This window comes from Bombina bombina, chromosome 3 (assembly GCF_027579735.1).
Source record: "Bombina bombina isolate aBomBom1 chromosome 3, aBomBom1.pri, whole genome shotgun sequence".
NCBI lineage: Eukaryota > Metazoa > Chordata > Amphibia > Anura > Bombinatoridae > Bombina > Bombina bombina.
In genome coordinates this window covers 818615930-818631110 of record NC_069501.1, presented here as the reverse complement: position 1 = coordinate 818631110, position 15181 = coordinate 818615930, and the positions used below count along the sequence as shown (strand labels likewise).

General features: G+C 37.7%; 1 protein-coding gene across 1 annotated transcript in view; it reads left to right on the top strand.

Moving 5' to 3' along the window:
* ATP11A (ATPase phospholipid transporting 11A) overlaps window positions 1-15181 on the top strand; it is a 413089-nt gene that overhangs the window by 284240 nt on the left and 113668 nt on the right. The window contains exons 7-9 of the mRNA XM_053707775.1: window positions 3722-3825; window positions 6598-6648; window positions 7601-7665. Coding sequence (XP_053563750.1) covers window positions 3722-3825; window positions 6598-6648; window positions 7601-7665 — 220 coding nt within the window. The remainder of the gene's footprint in view (window positions 1-3721; window positions 3826-6597; window positions 6649-7600; window positions 7666-15181) is intronic.

Sequence of the window (15181 nt, the reverse complement as noted above, 5' to 3'; positions counted from 1 at the left end):
TTAAACCCAAACATTTTCTTTCATGATTCAGACAGAGAATACAATTTTAAACAACTTTCCAATTTACTTCTATTATCTAATTTGCTTCATTCTTTAGATATCCTTTCTTAAAGAAATAGCAATGCACATGGGTGAGCCAATCACATGAGGGAAATATGTGCAGACACCAATCAGAAGATACTGAGCCTATCTAGATATGCTTTTCAGGAAGGAATATCAAGAGAATGAAGCAAATTAGATAACAGAAGTAATTTAGAAAGTTGTTTAAAATGGTATTCTTTATCTGAATCACGAGAGAAAAAAATTGGGTTTAATGTCCCTTTAATGTATAGAGATTCTGACTCTAAACATCACAGTAATAGTGATTACAGAATTCTTCCTGCGTTGCATATATGAGCTACAAAACAAAACAGTTATAGGCAGGCGAGAAAAGTGATAAAAAGTTGTACAACAACATGTAACCTCTATGGGGTGATTAGGACCTTTTTTGTATTTATCTGTGAATGGGCGCATATGGTTGATGTTACTACATCATGGGTCAAGAAATACTCTATTGAGCTTCAAAAGTTATGCACTTTTTCTTTTTGTCTTAAAATATTGTGATGAATTAAAGTTCCCCTGTTTTTAAGATTCATTTTATATACTGTATATAGATATACTAAAGTTTACAAACACTTTAAAATACAAATGAGAAAGTACAAAGCTTAAATGCAATAATACTGAAAGGACCCAATCTGAAATGTATAGTAATACAAAATACCTTGCACAAAGTGTAACAAAACTCTCATATTATGCAGTGCTACATTGCACTGGGCATGTCTCTGCTTCACATACATAAAGGAGACATGTCTGAACTACAATTTCTCTCCAGGATGGAGAATCTTTGAATATCAGGGCCTTAGTATAGGTCTTTGATAAACAAACACAGACAGTGGCGTCACTAGGGTTGGTGTCACCCGGTGCGGTACATTATGGTGTCACCCCCCCCTCCACCCAGAAAGCAAACACACAAACACAAAAACACAGGCACACACATATACAAACACTCAGACACACTTAAAAACACACTCGGATGCACACACAAACACTCGGAAACACACTCAGACACACGCACAGAAACACTCAGATACACACACGCACAGAAACACTCAGATACACACACACACACACACGCACAGAAACACTCAGATACACACACACGCACAGAAACACTCAGATACACACACACACACAGAAACACTCAGATACACACACACACACAAAAACACTCAGATACACACACACACACAAAATATGTAAACTGCACTGCATTAATTATAAAGCTCATGCCTAGAGATGCTCCCTGGCTCAGCAGAGCATCAAATGAAAGATAAACAGAGCACTCTAAAAATAAATCACTAAAGAAAAGGTTTAGGCGCGCAAACTATGAAAATTCTGCTCTCTGACTCTGTTCCAAGTCTGTCAGTGCACAGCCCCGGGCTGCGTGTCTACCGCTTCTTATGGCCAAGCACCTCTGCTCTCTGCTCACCCCCAGACCTCCACCTGCCCTCCCCTCCTACCTCTTCAGTCTGAACTTAGTGTACCGTAACTTTAGAGACAGTGTCAGTCATCCCCCTCATGATTTCCCAGTTCCCGATTAGAGAGACAGCACAGCAGTGAGTGACTCCACTGCTCCACATGCCACTGAGCAGTGAGCACAGATAGGCAGGCAGGTTTAGGCTAGCAGCACAACTTTGCAAGCCCCACGGCATGCCCACAACATTCATAGCGAAATTGGGCAGTGGAGGAGCAAAGTACAAACAAGCAAAAGCAGCCGGGAAAACTATTTGTGGAAATTGCAGCGCTGGCTCAAAAATATGTGTCTACAACTTCCCCAGTCCCACTAATATTCACAAATTCTGGCCCCTCTAATAAAAAAATATATGCATCTCTACATTGTATTTCTTTTTTTTTTTGGTGGTGTCACCCCCTGGAGGGTGTCACCCAGGTGCGGCCCGCACTGAACGCAGATAAAGAAGCATGTGTGTGTACAGAAAGTGATAAAAAAATTTACCTGCAAGCTCAAGCCATCTTAAAGGGTTGTGGTTTCAAAGAACAAACCAGCTGTTTCATATACACACATAACCCTAAAGAAGCTATTTATCATACATTTTATACTCTGCAGCTGGTATAACAAGGAATTGGAAAGATATTAAGGGAAACCCAATTTTACAGTACACAAATGTTTTTAAAAATTAAAACTATTTCTACAACCCCACCCACATGATGGCCTGTACCTGATGCTCACGTGCATGTGCATATTCTGACTTAATGGGAGAATAATATTTTCTAATGGAGTTCATTATGATTTAGCAAAAGTTGGCAAAATAGGTGAGGCATATAATTTGATCTCCGGAAAAGAGAATACAAGATAAGGATCACTTAGGTAAGGACAGAGAGTAATTTGGTTTGCTAATAACCTTTAAAGATAAACATAAAATACAATTATTATATTAAAATAGGGTTCTAAATTAATAGTACATTGTACACAAATAACCTTTGATATTGATATTTATGTTTCTTTAAGAACATACTATCTAAAACACTTACAACAGACGTTTTGATATATGGTACGTTTAAGCTAGAATTAGGTGCAAGGCTCTTAGAAGCCTATTCTTTTCAACTGGAATTTTACTGATCTGTTTGAAATTTTCAATATTGTCATGAAATGAGATACAGGTTGGTAAGTTCATATCACTTTACCTCCCTTAAAGTGCATTACTGTTTTAAAACCACCAATAAAAATTTTTTTTTTATGATGTTCCACAAATATTTATTCCTTTATGCTTAAAGAAGCAGTAAAGTAAATGCTAAAGTTTTTGTTATTCATATAGAGCATTGGATGGATATCCTGTAGAACAGAAAAAGAAGGCGCCACATAGAACAGTATCGTCATGTTAAATGGAGCAAACAATCAGACGATTTCGAACTCACATAACGAGCGGCACTCGTGGTGCTAGAAACAGCAAGCCAGGATCTCTTAGTCGCCCGACAGACTCAATCAGCAATATCCGCAGTCTGGTCACGTGGATACGTCTCACCAATCAGAGGTAGTACCAATCAGCACAGCCAAATCAGGAGGTGTGTATGAAGAGCCGTAATCACCTGTGCCGACACGCTTGCTATACAAACTCGGCAAAACAATTAGTGGTAAAGGGTGGTTTGTTGAGTTTGTATAACAAGCGTGAAATCGTCTGATTGTTTGCTCCATTTAACTTGACAATACCGTTCTATGTGGCACCATCTTTTTCTGTTCTACAGGATATCCATCTGACTTCTTACTTTTGGGAGAGCTGCCTTTAAATTGATCGATTTCGATACATTGCCGCTATCATTAGCGCACCTCCATAGGGTGTCACTAGCCCTATTCTTTTCCAATATAGAGCATTGCAATTTAAACAACTTTCCAATGCACGTCTATTCTTTATTTTTTGTTCTCTTGGTGTCCTTTGTTGAAAAGCATACCAAAGTAGGAGCAGAAGTACATTGTTGAGAGCCAGCTATTTATTGGTGACAAAGCAAATTTGATAATAGAAGTAAAATGGTTACATTGGTTGAAACTGTATGTTCTATCTGAATCTTTTCAAAATGTCACTGCCCATCAACCATTGTCAGTCACGCATTTTCAGCTTCACATCTAGTTTTTGCACTGTACCATATGCATTTCTGTTTTCAATCCTAGACATACTTTGCTGTGCAAGATACAAGAGCGTTTCAGAGTGAGCAGGAAATGGACACACTAAACGCTACTATTGAATGTGAGCAGCCACAACCGGATCTTTACAAGTAAGATTAATATTTCTTAATAATTCATATGACTGTCAATAATATGCATTATATTTATAGGGAAGTCCAAAGCAGCAGTGAAAAATGACCTGTCATTAAAGGGACATTTAAATGAAACTATGTCTACAGCCCCAGCTTATTTATTTACTGGCAGTGAGCGCTTGATCATGAATGTCATCCGACAGGCCAAATACCCCCTGGATTTTTTTCTGCTCCCCTATATAAACATGTTTACCTACAGTTGCTTGCAGGTCTCCTACCTTCCCCTCTCCTGGTCACTTTACTCAGAACAGTGGGGCAAAGTAATGTCAATATTTTTTCTGAGAGTGACATTCCATGACCTTACTCTTGGGAATTAATTCACCTGGCCACCAGGAGGAGGCAAAGACACCCCAACCAACGCTTTAAGTATCCCCCTACTTCCCTCTCTAGTTATTTGCTTTATCAAGGAGAAAGAAGGTGATAGAAGAGGTGCTGATGAAACATCTTCTCCCTCAAGGGTTAACCTGGAAGAGAGGGATGAGCAAGGATTCTTAAAGGGATACTGAACCCAAATGTTTTCTTTCGTGATTCAGACAGAGCAGGCAATTTTAACCAACTTTCTAATTTACTCCTATTATCAATTTTTCTTTGTTCTCTTGCTATCTTTATTTGAAAAAGAAAGTCCAGAACCCTGGATAACACTATTGGTGTATGAATTTATTCACCAATCAGCAAGAACAACCCAGGTTGTTCACCAAAAATGGGCCGGCATCTAAATTTACATTCTTGGTTTTCAAATAAAGATACCAAGAGAATGAAGAACATTTGCTAATAGGTGTAAATTAGAAAGTTGCTTAAAATTGTATGCTCTATCTGAATCACAAAAGAAAATTTTTGGGTTCAGTGTGCCTTTAAAGCCACTGGGAAGTTCCCCGCTGGGAAGCCTCCTCCAGTTTGCAGGTAACTGTTTTCCCTAGACTTAGTCCAGTTGCCAGTGGCACAAGGGGTCAGGGACAGATCTCTTATACTTTCCTCCCCTGTGCATTGTAGATGAAACCTTCTCTGCAGGAAGAGTATGCCACTGTAAGGACTTAGCCCCAGCCTGGTGGTGAGCAGGGTACCAAGGTGCTTAATAAGTCCTGCATGTGATCCCTTTAATTTGTCCTCAAACATTGCTGAGCCACGCCATTATCTCTACGGCACAAAGCAGGAATCGATCACCAGCCCTTCTCAAGCAGAAGTGACTAATATGTACTCTCTCATGTGTGTTGTAAAGTGCTAGCTAGGGGCCCCCTTAGTTCTATAAACTCAACATCGGTGCCCCATAAAAATAATTTTCAGACTCCTAATAAAGATAATGACACAATACATTCTAAAGGAGTAACAATTGAGCATATTCAAATTTTAAAATATTTTTTTAAAATTTTTATTTAAACTGAAATATCCTTATTCTGATACCAGATTTTTTTTTAAAGTTGATAGTCACTGTGCAAGAGTCTTACAAACCACGTTTAGTAATTATTTAACTGTTCAAAAACTGTTAATTAGATGGATGGGCTTGATGAAGTGATACCAGTCTCCCAATCTCTGGTTTCATATCACTTAGGAGGGATCTTAAATCACTGTATTCAGAGCGCTGCAGTTGATTTCTTTTGCTGTGTTTCCTGCTACTACACAATGATTCTAAACTGTGCAGTTAATGTTAATATCCCATGCTAATATACAGTGCTGGAAAAACAAAGAATGCTTACAGTACAAGTGGCTGCAATTTATTATAGTGAGAGAAAGTGCAAGTTGCTGGTAAACCTGAACTATCAAGGAAGAAAAAAAGCCCTGACAAAACCTTGGCAAAGAGCAGTCAAACTTTAAATACAAAGGGGCCTATTTATTAATGTGCGAGCGGACATGATACAATGTAGCATATCATGACCGCCGCACATCGATAAATGCCGACAGCATATGCTGTCGGCATTTATCATTGCACCAGCAGTTCTTGTGAACTGCATGTGCAATGCCGCCCCCTGCAGATTCACGGCCAATCGGCCGGTAGCAGGTGGTGTCATTCAACCCGATCGTATTCGATTGGGTTGATTTCTGTCGGCGGCCTCAGAGCAGGCGGACAAGTTATGGAGCAGCGGTCTTTCGAAGCTTGATAATTTGGCCCCAAAGTGAGAGTTGTTTTTCGCATCTAGGATAAAACACAACAAACTTCAATAATTATAAGTAGAGGGGCCCACTAGTATCCTCTTATCAGTCGTTCCCTACTAGCACCCCCTATGATATTCCCAGTGCCCCCTTTCCACCTCTTATGCCTATTAGTACCCCCCTTGTTAATCCCTCTGCCCTCCAGGGGGCAGTACTGCACACTGTGGGATCCACTGGTCTAAAGCATTCATTCTCAGTCAGGATGCCCCTCTTACCTTTATAGTGTGCATTGTTCTGTCAAATGGCTGCACAAAGCAGCACTATCCTCTTGCTGCCTTCTCTCACCTAAAACTCCCCAGCAGCAGCACTAATTGCAAAGCTTACAATACAAGGTGGACCCATCCCCAGAACCCACAAAGGTAAGGGGGGCAGTTAATTGATTAAATAACGGCTGCTAGTGTTCTAGGCAGCTGAAGGGTTCATTCACTGTTATGTGTGTAAAATATCTTCTTCCTTTTCTTCTTTCCTCCTCCTTTTTTCTTGTTCGTTTTTATGCCTCATCGATAAAAAAGTAATATTATTATTTTTATCGTTCTGAAAATCCAGGTCATTTCTATTCTTTTGCTGTCACTCTTTGTTTCATAGGTTTGTCGGAAGAATAAACATTTACAATGAAACGGATGAGACAATAGCAAGGTTAGTGCAGATATTTCATTTTAAATAGATGTTTTAAATGTGCATAAATCTTGTTCCTGTCTGATGAAAGAATAATAAAATGATGTTAATTAATTGCAGCTAAACATTTATTTTATTGCAGACTCTACTATCTATACATTTAATTAACTGACCTTCACATCAGTTTTCTATATTTTCTGAGAATGTACTTACCTTTTATGGTCTATTAATAAATCCTGATGTTAATATACCATACTGGGTTTGCATTCAATGCATTCAGCTGTCTATAAGCTTTTCTAAGTGTAGTTAGAACTAGAAAGAATGCTTATGGCCTTTGAAAATACAGTTGAGTAGAGTTAAAAGGACACTAATCCCAAATGTTTTCTTTCATGGTTCAGATAGAGCATGCAATTTTAAGCAACTTTCTAATTTACTCCTATTATCAATTTTTCTTTGTTCTCTTGATATCTTTATTTAAAAAGCAGGAAAGTGATGCAAAGGTGCCGGCCCATTTTTTGAGAACCTGGGTTATGCTTGCTTATTAGTGGGTAAATGTAAGCCTCCAATAAGCAAGCACTATCCATGGTGCTGAGCTTAAAATGGGCTGGCTGCTAAGATTTACATTCCTTCTTTTAAAATAAAGATAGCAATAGAATGAAGAAACATTGATAATAGGAGTAAATTAGAAAGTTACTTAAAATTATATGCTCTATCTGAATCATGAAAGAAAAAATTTAACTAAAGAAAAAAAAAACTTTTAATATTTTCACAATTTGAAAAAACAGGTTGGTCACACTGGGTCACAACAAACTGCAAAGTGAAAGGATTTGTTACTTTTTATTTATTCTGATTTATGACATTTGTGGCTTTAAATAACATAATTTTTTCATATTCCTGTGCAAGTTCTTACATGCAAAGTTAGCCAAACTAAAGAGACATCAAATGAATAATTTTCTGTTTATGATATTATTAGGCCTTTGGGGTCAGAGAACCTGCTCCTTCGAGGAGCCACCCTAAAGAATACAGAGAGAGTGTTTGGTAAGTATATTTATTATGTCAGCATCCTGAACATAGTCTCCAATGGCCAGATGATATAAAACTCTCCGCTGACGAGATGATTTAAAAGGATCCCCTAGCACTGCAAGATCCCTAGTGAAATTCTAAAAAGGCAGATTTTGCTATATGACTCCATGGGTCGTTCTCTGCATTTCTGTATGTGAAGGAGAAACAAGCCCAGCGCAATTTAGCAAAGTTATACAAGCTCTAAAAAAATAGTCAAAATAAATTACACCATCTGAGCACCAAAGCAGATATTGCACTAATATAATATTTGTATTTAATTATTTTTAAATTCTTATACTTTTTAAAATTAGCATGACATACTAACGGTTATAAAAATATTTGTGTGGCATATTATTAATAAGTTATAAATATACTCCAGGACTATTATGGTTCAATCTGTATTTTTTGTGCAGTATTTTCACACCCCCTTCTATGCAATGTCCAATAAGATGTGTTCAAACCAAGCAGCTCATTATAATGGTAAACATTGGGGTAGCTAATGTTAGACCGATGGTTGGCGTTACCAGCTGAACTACCCGTAATGTACATGTAAGCTTGAATTATAAACCATAAATACATACATAATTATACATACAGGATATCTATAGCGTTCCCCGGTAACAGCCCAGATCTAATACAATTGAGGGCACGCTCACCAATACACTCGTTGCATCATACTTAATATTGCAACCTTTAGCGTATTCAACTGCTTCTTTATAAATAACAGTTTCGGCATAATTATTTGCTTGCTTTGTGTGCGCCGCACAATCCAGTAAATTATTAGATAAATACCATACACTAATCCATCATAGTCAGTACTTGCTCTAATATAATCATTTATATGTTGTTACTTCAATTTGGTCACTGATTAAGCTAAAAGCCACACTCACTGTGGACCGTACTAATGGAAAAATTGATGTTAAAATGTGTGAATGGAAGCCCACCCTCCTTAAACTTGCACTGGCACCCCAACAACTGATATGGAGACTAATGGTGAACAACCTCTCTAGCCCTATCATAGTGCCTACTAGTGGAAGTGGTGTGATGGGATAATGCGTGTCCTGGGAACAACAACCTAATGAATAAATAAATAAGTAAATGGATGGGATTGCCTTGAGGTCAAAGGACCAGTGTTGGCTGTTTAGGGAATAAGGATATCTAGATAGCTATAACTTCATGTAGCCATTACTCATTGGAATATATACATAAATGGATCGGAACTGAACAGAAGGCCCCATCCCCTCAGGGTAAGGACCAGCGGCATTCAATGGCTGTCAGGAGTCAGATAGGACATGTATACCTCTGCGCAAGCAAGGTCTCACCAAAAATTGATGAGATCAAACTCTGAGTTGAGGCCTTTTAGAACTCTGGTCCTCAACTTAAAGATCCAGAAGGCCTCCCTCTCCCCTAGCTTGCGAGTCCTATCCTGTCCCCCCCTGAGTGGAGGGATCCGCTCTATTACAGTTCATGTGAATGATGTTATATTCTTGAGGTGTATGCCAGAGAAGTGGTTCACCAGGGGAGTGGTGAGTGTACCTGCCCTAATGTCTGCTAGGTGTTCCTTAATGCAGGTTCTTGCCTCCCTGGTGGTTAACCCTACATATTGGAGAGAACAATCTTTGCAGTTAATTACATATATAACATATGTTGACCTGCAATTAAGACATGAATCTATTTTAAATGTTTGACCTGTAGTTAGTGAGCTAAAAATTTCTCCTATGGCTAGCCTTTCACATGCCACACACGTGTGATGATGGCAACTAAAAGGTGCCCTTACAGCTCAACCAAGACGGTGGACGGCACTTCATTCTTCAATCTAGTAGGTGCTACTATGTTACCAATTGTCCTATTGGACAATTGGTTGGTGTCCTATTGTACGCCAACCATCGGTCTAACATTAGCTTCCCCAATGTTTACCATTATAATGAGCTGCTTGGTTCGAACACATCTTATTGGACATTGCATAGAAGGGGGTGTGAACCCGGTGTCCTATAGAGAGCAGGGCTGCTAGTTTTATAGAGCACGTTGCACATTTTTAGTTTAGGTGAAGAGTAAGGCTATAAGCTGAAACGCATCTACCTGTTTGTTATTTAGCCCAAGTGATATTCTGTATCTTAACCCCGGGGTATTGACCCCTCCACCCTGTGTGTATTTTTTTTTATTCACTCATTCTGCGCTATGACGCTATTATGTAAATACATATTCTGACTTGCATTTAACACCTGTATGTGCTCCTCTATTTTTGTATAATCTTTGCACATACTTGTGTGTGTGTGTGTGTATATATATATATACAGGTATTCCTCACTTTACAGCGCTTCGCTAATACAGCGCTCTGTGGAGCTGAAGTTCAGCCTCCAAGGATTTTGAAACAGTGCTGTAATCATTGTGAAATTGAAAGAAAAGTGACTGGCACCATTTTGTTATGCTTAGTTCTCTCTGTTTACAGCATTACAGTGCAATCTGTGTCTCAGTGCTATAGTCTGGCAAATTTTACTATAGTAATTGTCACTATTTTACAGGTACAGTATTTATTGAATCCTAATTGAATACTGTGCTGTGCTATTGTTAAACTAAACGTAGCACACCTGCACCCCTAATATATATTAGTTCAAACATGTTTTAAAGTCTTTGAACACATTGGCAAGTGAAAAGAAATCTAAAACTGCCTTGTTTCACTTTAAGGCGGTTTTCACTTTACAGTGGGGCTCCGGTCCCCTAACCCGCTGTATGAGCGGGGTATACCTGTATGTGTTATATTAGAAATCTTTTCCAAACATATTTACATGTCCCTAAATTTTATTTTGTTCTAAACAATGTTGTCTTTCATATCTCTATTTATACCACGATATGTATATAGTGTAAATATATTATTCTGAACAAGAATAATATGCGAATATAATATGTAATCAGAGTATCATATGTATTTATTTGCAATCAATGGATATTTTAAGAGCTGGGCCAGTTTTCTCTCTGTAGCTGTGTAACCCTTCCTGATTGCAGTCTAGTTTTAAACACCACCTTATACAGTTGTTATAAAATGGTCTGGCATATAAGATTACATTTTTTAATGAAAATTAAATTTAAGAGAAGGAAGAAAAACACTGAAAATATCATGACAGTAAAGAGGTGATTTTAATTTCTGCTGTATCTGATTCATGACAGTTTAATGTTAGGTGGACTATCCCTTTGAGCTATCATTTTAAGATTATATTGAATCAAACATCAATCGATTTTTAAAATCATTGTCAAAAATATTACACAGTGCGTTCTAATGTTATCATCAATGTTTAACTTTAATACTAATTTCACATATACATGCTTTCAAAGTACAATACACATGTAACAAATGGCACTTACAAGTTCTGATGAGTGATCAATGACACAAGTATCGAGCAATTTGATTAGTTAGTGATAGTATATAATGTATATTTAAATCAGATTGGCTGATGTCATAAATCATGTGATTATGCATTTCCCAATCAAAAGTTGTGGAAAATTTCACTAGTTTGTGAGTTGTTTAGGAGTTCGAGTATTGCGTCCAATTTGGTGCGAAGTATTGCGTCAAATTTGGTGCAAAATGCAGTGGGACTTGTATTACATGCGTTAATCATGGTGAAATTAGATTGATCAAAAAAAGGAAGTTAGCATAGTATGTAATGTATTTATTTATTTTTTATCCCTATATCTACTAGTCCTGCTGCCAGACGGACATTACCTGTCATTAAAACTTCTTTTGAAATTAATCTGTCCCTTGAAATTACATGTTATTATAATATTATTATTTAACATATTATTTAGATACTGAACATGCGTGTCTGTGTGATTTAGAAAGAATATACAATTGTAATCAACTTTCCAATTTACATAAATATGTAATAAGCTTCATTCTCTTGCAGCATCTAACATAACCTTTCTAGGTTTTCAGACTCCCATTGATTTCTATGGCATTCACGGCCTCAAGGGTGGCGGTTTGAACGATAGTTACGCTGCAGCGTAAAAGACGCTAGTGTTCCTGTTGAATGTTTGATAAATTGGAAAGAGTGTCAAATAGTCGAATGTTAATTTGAAACATCTGGAATGACGCAAGCATCGATCTGCGTCGGATTAAGATCGCAGGAGCATACATTAAGTCACACATTTCAACATTTGACAATGTTGATGCTTTGTTAATTACGGTGGATTCAATTTGCATTGAATATGACGAGAGATTCAAGGGGATTCCATCGTATTATCAGTTGGTGCTTTGATAAATTGATCCCATAGACTCAAAGATATGAGGTCTCAGCTTTTGTATTGTTTTGGTTCGCACCACTTCAACTAATTAACACACTAAATCATTTGAGTGGTCTGACTTGTAAGTTAATATCAGAGCCACCCTGTGCACGGAGGGAAAGGGGGTATTAAATGTAATACTTAAACAAGAAATGTGTGAAAAACTTGTTTTCACACTTAGTTCCCTATATCCAGCACCAGATTTTAGGTTTTAAATAAACAAACTAGTATTCTATATACAGGTAGCCCTCAGTTTACGCTGGGGTTAGGTTCAAGAAGGAATGGTTGTAAATCGAAACCGTTGTAAATTGAAACCCAGTTTATAATGTAAGTCAATGGGAAGTGAGGGAGTTAGGTTCCAGGCCCCTCTCAAAATTGTCATAAGTAACACCTAATACATTATTTTTAAAGCTTTGAAATGAAGACTTTAAATGCTAAACAGCATTATAAACCTAATAAAATAAACCGCTAGGTGTTTTCCGGTCTTTGCTTTCCGTTATTCCAGTCCGTTCATGAGGGCTCAGCTGCAGCCCTCAGCTTGAAGCCCTAAACGAGCAACCAGTAAGGGTGAAATGCGTGTAGCTGCAAGATATTCAAACTGAGGGCTGCAGCTGAGCCCTCATGAACGGACTGGAATAACAGAAAGCAAAGACCGGAAAACACCTAGCGGTTTTGAGTAAGGTCCACTCGCTGAGGGTCGGATTATCACAAGCATAAAGGACAAGTGAGTAACCTTTCTACACATGGAGAACCAAGTCTTGCTGCAATCAAGGTAAATACTGCTTTGTTACTAATGTTGCCAAAGACAGCCTAGCGAGGTGAGCGGAAACATAAAATCTCAGAAGCCATAATTCCTTGAGGCGTCGCATTGTTATATAACTGCAACACAATAACAAATGCCAATTCTAATGACTTTGCAGCAGATAAGAAATTGTTATAACTGCTATCCAACCCCTAGAGTGTCGAATAACCTTCTCATATAATACCGCTGACAACTTTATATTTATACGAGCCAAGGAAAATCCTGTTTAATGGCTATAATTACTGTAACCCTTAAGAAGTTAACACACGTTAAGAACATTAACACAAATATACCGAGCATAATGAATTTGGAAATATAAGGATATTATCTTCATAAGGACATTATTTACAGTTACAATATTGGCCAATATTTAGTATATAAGTGAGCCCACGTTCGTATTATAAAATGTATGTAATCCGGTTTCTTTCTGAAGTTATTTCAGTAAACATATTGCAAATGTCAATTTCTTCATGTCGTTATTATTTGAATGTACACACATGTTTTGAAGCACTGTGCATATAATTTTGTGGAATTATATATGGAATACTAGTTTGTTTATTTAATACATTTGTGCTCAGAAGTTTACAAGTTTACATACCCTGGCAGAATTTATGATTTCTTGACCATATTTCAGAGAATATAAATGATAACACAAAAACTTTTCTTTCACTCATGGTTAGTGTTTGGCTGAATCCATTTATTATAAATCAACTGTTTTTATTCTTTTTAAATCATAATGACAACAGAAACTACCCAAATGACCCTGATCAAAAGTTTACATACCCTGGTGATTTTGGCCTGATAACATGCACACAAGTTGACACAAAGGGGTTTGAATGGCTGTTAAAGGTAACCATCCTCACCTGTAGTCTGTTTGCTTTTAATTAGTGTGTGTGTATAAAAGGTCAATGGGTTTCTGGACTCCTGGCAGACCCTTGCATCTTTCATCCAGTGCTGCACTGATGTTTCTGGATTCTGAGTCATGGGGAAAGCAAAAGAATTGTCAAAGGATCTGCGGGAAAAGGTAGTTGAACTGTATAAAACAGGAAAGGGATATAAAAAGATATCCAAGGAATTGGGAATGCCATTCAGCAGTGTTCAAACTCTAATTAAGAAGGGGTAAATGAGGGGTTCTTTTGAAACCAAACCACGGTCAGGTATACCAACTAAAATTTCAGCCACAACTGCCAGGAAAATTGTTCGGGAAGCAAAGAAAAGCCCACAAATAACTTCAGGTGAAATACAGGACTCTCTGAAAACATGTGGTGTGGCTGTTTCAAGATGCACAATAAGGAGGCACTTGAAGAAAGATGGGCTGCATGGTCGAGTCGCCAGAAGAAAGCCATTAGTACGCAAATGCCACAAAGTATCCAGCTTACAATACGCCAAACAGCACAGAGACAAGCCTCAAACCTTCTGACACAGTCATTTGGAGTGATGAGACCAACATTTAGTTTTTTAGCCACAACCATAAACGCTACATTTGGAGAGGAGTCAACAAGGCCTATGATGAAAGGTACACCCTTCCTACTGTGAAACACGGAGGTGGATCGCTGATGTTTTGGGATGTGTGAGCTACAAAGGCACAGGAAATCAAGTGCACCTGTCATTGGCTAGAGCAGAATAAAGTGAAGGTTCTGGAGTGGCCATCTCAGTCTCCTGACCTCAATATCATTGAGCCACTCTGGGGAGATCTCAAACGTGCAGTTCTTACAAGACAGCCCAAGAATTTACAGGAACTGGAGGCTTTTTGCCAGGAAGAATGGGCAGCTATACCATCCGAGAAGATAAAGAGCCTCATCCACAAATACCACAAAAGACTTCAAGCTGTCATTGATGTTAAAGGGGGCAATACATGGTATTAAGAACTGGGATATGTAAACTTTTGATTAGGGTCATTTGGGTAGTTTCTGTTGTCATTATGATTTAAAAAAAGTAAACACAGTTGATTGATAATAAATAGCTTCAGCCAAACACTAACCATGAGTGAAAGAAAAGTTTTTGTGTTATCATTCATATTCTCTGAAAAATGGTCAAGAAATCATAAATTCTGCCAGGGTATGTAAACTTATAAGCACAACTGTATATACATGTGTGTTTAAATGTGTGTACAGATGTATTTATATGTGTATATATGTAAATAATGCTGCCTGATAAAAATTATTTTTAAAAAATGTGCTCAAAAAAGTTATAGACTCATATAGAGATATGAGGGCTCAGGTGTTAGGAAAAAAAGGCAGGTGTGTGTGTGTATATGTATATGTATGTGTATGTATGTATATATATATATATATATATATATATATATATATATACACACTCCAAAAAATGTCAACTTTATTAGATGATGTTTCAGGTAACTTAAGGCAGGAGAAGGCAAAGAAACCCCAAGCAAGACTACAAATTTTCATTCCA